We start from the raw sequence: 5,024 nt of genomic DNA on the forward strand, positions 1-5,024 counted from the left end.
GCTCAAGTACATATTTGTCCAGAAAAAAAACATTAGGTAATTCGAGATTTTACTTACTGCTAAAAAACGATGTTTTGGCTGTCAAATGTTCCTCGATGCGTAAACCTGCCTACCCCAGGACAGCATGGGGCAATGAAATGTGCATGCGCTGTGAAGAGCGTATACATATAGCACGTTTCTACTAGGAATGAGGGTCTCTGTTACATTTGCCCCGTGTTACAATTGTCCGCGTCTCCTCTACTATTTACTTATAATACTACATATAGGACGAAGAAAACAGCGGTGAAAATATATCAATGAAGATCGTCTATTGAACCTTGGAATAATAAGCTGACTGGATAGTTAATTATGATAAGCGGAATGGTTAAATGGCAAACGGGCTATACTGTTTCTGTGTTCGCTGCTGTTACTAAGATATACCCAACTACTATTCAAGCATTAGTTTAATGGCTACGTGATTTTACTGGTGCACTTCACTGTGTCGTAGCACTAGCATTCAGTATTTGCATGGTGTATTGGGTGTTGCTACTATAATAACCAGGTTATATAGCCCTGTCAGATGAAGATTGTGTGTATTACACATCTTCAGGATTAACATTGGACATATTGCAATGGGATGTGTGTGCATCAGAAGTAGATAATAGGGAACTATATAGATAATGACGATAGGATAATGGAAGGATAAGGATAATGATATAGGGGATACGAACTATTTTATATCTCACTAAGAATTTGATGTCATGATTTCAATGCGTTAAAGTAATACATGAAACCTATTTACTAAAGCCTATTTCAAATCAGAATATGTCATAACTAACTAACTAACTAACTAACTAACTAATGTAAGCTATGTAACATATATAACATATAACATAACTAAACATATAATTATAACGTAGCTAATATAACATATGAAAGCCAACTAACATAACATACATGGCATTGTGTATTTCGATAAATGGTGAATGATATCAAGAGTACATAATATATATTGTAAATATATATATATATATATATTATAGTATATTATGTAGTATATTATAGTACATATATACTATATTATATAGTATATTCATAGTATATTATAGAGATCCATAGAGGTACATAATCTCTATTATGTACTCTTGATGATATATATATGGTACAAGCTCAGGTGTCTTTTGTTTCAGATCGGTAATATGGCTCACGGAGTAAACGTCCTTGTCTTGGCTATGGTTGCCATGACCCGAGTAGATGCAACAGGAGAAGCACTACAGATGTTTAAGCCACCTGCTGGAGACCGCAACATTATCGACATGACGTATGACTTTGCCGTAAACGAGACGATTTACTGGCCAACATCTGAACCCTTTAATCTGACGGTCGCATTTAAGGGTGTCATGCCAGAGAGCGGAGTTTACTATGAGGCCAATAACTTCTGTGCGGCCGAGCACGGGGGAACACATATCGACGCCCCTGCCCATTTCTATCGCGGCTCCTGGGTAGTTGACCATATTCCTATTGATGGATTGATCGGTGATGCCGTCGTTGTAGACGTTACCGCCAAGGTCTCTGGACATGAAGATTACCAAGCGACAGAACTTGATCTGCGTGTGTGGGAGGAGAAACATGGCAGGATACCGGACGGAGGTATTTTATTCTTGTACACGGGTTGGGGGCGGCACTGGCCAAATAAGGAGAGGTATCTTGGCACGAACACAAAGAATACGAGCATACTTCATTTTCCTGGTCTTCATTCTGACGCGGCGAAGTGGCTAGTCGAAAATCGCAAGATCAAAGCCTTCGGGATTGATACAGCTTCGCTAGATTATGGCCAATCCAAAACGTTCAAAACTCATACAATTCTGTTCGAGAAGAATATTGTAGGGATAGAAAACGTAGCGAACCTAGACCAACTTCCTCCAACAGGAGCGATGGTAATCGGTCTCCCCATGAAGATTCGCGGGGGTTCTGGCGCCCCGCTCCGTATCATTGGTCTGTTGCCGCAGGCAACTAGATCGGCTGCAATATACCACACTGCCACGGAATGGCTGATACTCAGTATTGCTCTCTTTATTCTTGCTGTAATAGCTGTATGAAGAATTTAATAATAAGGTGGTAGACAATTGCAAGCGAGCTAGCATGAGCTACTATTATTTATATTAATTTTTAACTAAATCACTAATCGTGAATAATTAATAAGTTTGTGATTCTGTTTGTTTTCAACATAACGTTACATATGACGCGCCAACGCGTTTTCGTTCGTTTTATAATAAAATTATTTGTATATTAATGCCTGCTGTTGGGGGCACTATGCTCTCATAGTGTTGCTGAGGGAAGGAATAGTGCCCGGTCGCTACCGCTCGGGCACTATTCCTTCCCAAAGCAACACTATGAGAGCATAGTGCCCCCAACAGCAGGCATTAATGTTTTTAGTGCATCACATGACTATGCAATCTACTTTTCATGCGTATATACCTTCTTTATACTCCTTAATTTGCCGGTGCATTCGATGTAACAAAACGTTCGACACAAACACAACCGCCGTTCGAAATTACTCTTGCGTGGCGCCCAGACGCAGGAGATTCGTGACGTAAACACAATGCGTATAATAACAATGCCCGCTCAGGCGAGCCACTATCGCTTCATAGTGCCTGCTGCGTTATCCAATGAGATTGCAGCGATTTATCACGTCATGCACTAATAGTATTTATTAACTAGGTTAATGAGTTAGGCTATATGATCAAGGTCAGCTAATGTGAGACCTGTGAGTTTTTGTCGCCTAATTCCGTAATAGTCAAGTTCTTGTGAGTTAACATTGATAAACACTGCATGGTAACATGATCGCATATCTTAGTGGCAGCTTCTCAATAAAACGGTATCGTGATCCTTGTCTCTGATTCTCCGCATGCCAGATATTATATCGTATTTAATTTCGTATTAATTAATCTATAATGGCAATTGTACAATATTAAAATTTTAATATTCTCTGTCATATTAATATTATATTTGTTTGTCTGAGTTAATTTGGCGGTTTTAAGGCTAATTCTTATTATACGACACAGAGTCGAGTAAAAAATTCAATAATTAAATACTGATTTCTCAAACATTTTTCAAGGAAAAGAAACAGAACTGAATAGAATATATACACAATATAATGTCTAAATAATGTTATCAGGCAGTTTCGAACGCAGTCATACAGCCATATAGCCATAGTGAGTGCGTGTGTATAATGATACGATACTGTATATGGTATACTATCGCTGAGAGGGTCTATGTCCCCTGGGGTACTGCCGGAGCGTACCCTGGGTACGGTCCGGTATACCGGAACGTACCCTGGTACTATCTAATATGCCGGACCGTACCTCGCCTACTCCACTAACGAGTCTAGGGAGTCGCCTACGCTTACTCCCTAACCCTAACCCTAACCCTAATCCTAATCCTAATCCTAACCCTAACCCTAACCCTAATCCTAACCCTAACCATATCAAATAGTGACCAGGGTACGTTCCGGTATACCGGACCATACCCAGGGTACGTTCCGGCAGTACCCTGGGGGACATAGAACCTATGAGCTATACTATCGGGTAGTCGAAGTCTCTGTCTAACTGCATGGGCTTGTAGGTAAACACTCGTTTCCATGCATCCCTCAAACCGCCCTCGGTCGTTTCCGGTGTGCAGTTTAAACTATGGTTAAACTCACTAAACTCCGTTTAATTGACTGTATTATATTTTAAAGTGGTGCCTTACGTTTAGAATGGCCACCATTACACATACGTTATCTATTCGATTCTAAACGGTGAAACGAGAGCTTGGAATACGTCTTTTACGGGCAAGGGCGGTTTGGGTGACGGATATGGCCCAGTCATATGTATTTAATGCAAAAGTGCAATGCAGGCAAACCAAACCAAAGATGAATAAGGCATCTATAAGAACTCAAACAAAGATGAATAAGGCATCTAAGAACTCAAACAAAGATGAATAAGGCATCTAAGAACTCAAAACTTAATTTTAAAATAGAATACAGTCAATTAAACGGAGTTTAACCTGCACACCAGAAACGACCGAGGGCGGTTTGAGGGATGGGAACGAGTGTTTACCGGACTTGTAGGCGTTCCGTAAGCACAAGTAAATTTTACTGCTGATGCTTGGCTAACGCTTCATTAGGAGTGTTCCCAACTTTGATATCATTAATGATTAATGATTTATGATTGTAACAGGCATGAAAATCACGCTTCTTCTCCAAAATTTAATTTCTCACGACAATTCCGACATTCGATTCTCTAGAATTTAACAGGTTACCTGGCGTGACACAAGTGTGCACAGGTACACAGAATGGTAAGGCAAATACACACTGCAACGACAACGCCCAACCATAACCATGCCCGTCCCTAGCGATAGTACTAGAGCTAGCCCATCCCAGGCCTTTAAAAAAACAGACTGGCATAATTACAAGATCACTCTTACCTTTTATACTTTTTATGCGTCTATAAATGTTTATATAATGTATATAAACATAACATTATAACAAAACGTTTTCTTTATACATAATAATACCAAGGGCGTACAGAAGGCTTCTTTATACGCTCTTGCATGGTATAATACGCTCTTGGTATAATAATTGGTAATAATAATTGGTATAATACGCTCTTGGTATTATGTATAATGAAAACGTTTTGTTATAATGGTATGTTTATATAAATTATATAAACATTTATAGACGCATAAAAAGTATAAAAGGTAAGAGTGATCTTGTAATTATGCCAGTCTGGGACGTAGCCATGGTGAGGAATCCGCTATAATTGTTTGTGCGTGAAACGGGATCCGACTACTTGCCGGAAATTTGCATATGCCGCGGATAAATGTTTCAAGTAAAATCTGGACATTCAATCCGCGGTTATTTAGTATGACTATAGTGTATGTCGTGTACGCGCCGAAGTTCTCTAAATACTTTTGTAACAACTGTTTTGATCAATCACAGTACGTTGGACGAGTGCACACACACACACACACACACACACACACACACACACACACACACACAC

General features: G+C 39.5%; 1 protein-coding gene across 1 annotated transcript; it reads left to right on the plus strand.

Annotated features, from left to right (window-relative positions):
* The first annotated feature begins 1,168 nt into the window (after positions 1-1,168).
* LOC106821258 (kynurenine formamidase-like) lies at positions 1,169-2,282 on the plus strand. The gene has a single exon (XM_014825981.1). The coding sequence runs from the start codon at positions 1,179-1,181 to the stop codon at positions 2,076-2,078; it is 900 nt and encodes a 299-aa protein (XP_014681467.1). The 5' UTR covers positions 1,169-1,178; the 3' UTR covers positions 2,079-2,282.
* The last annotated feature ends 2,742 nt before the right edge of the window (positions 2,283-5,024 follow it).

Source organism: Priapulus caudatus, unplaced genomic scaffold (assembly GCF_000485595.1).
Source record: "Priapulus caudatus unplaced genomic scaffold, Priapulus_caudatus-5.0.1 Scaffold66, whole genome shotgun sequence".
Classification (NCBI taxonomy): domain Eukaryota; kingdom Metazoa; phylum Priapulida; class Priapulimorpha; order Priapulimorphida; family Priapulidae; genus Priapulus; species Priapulus caudatus.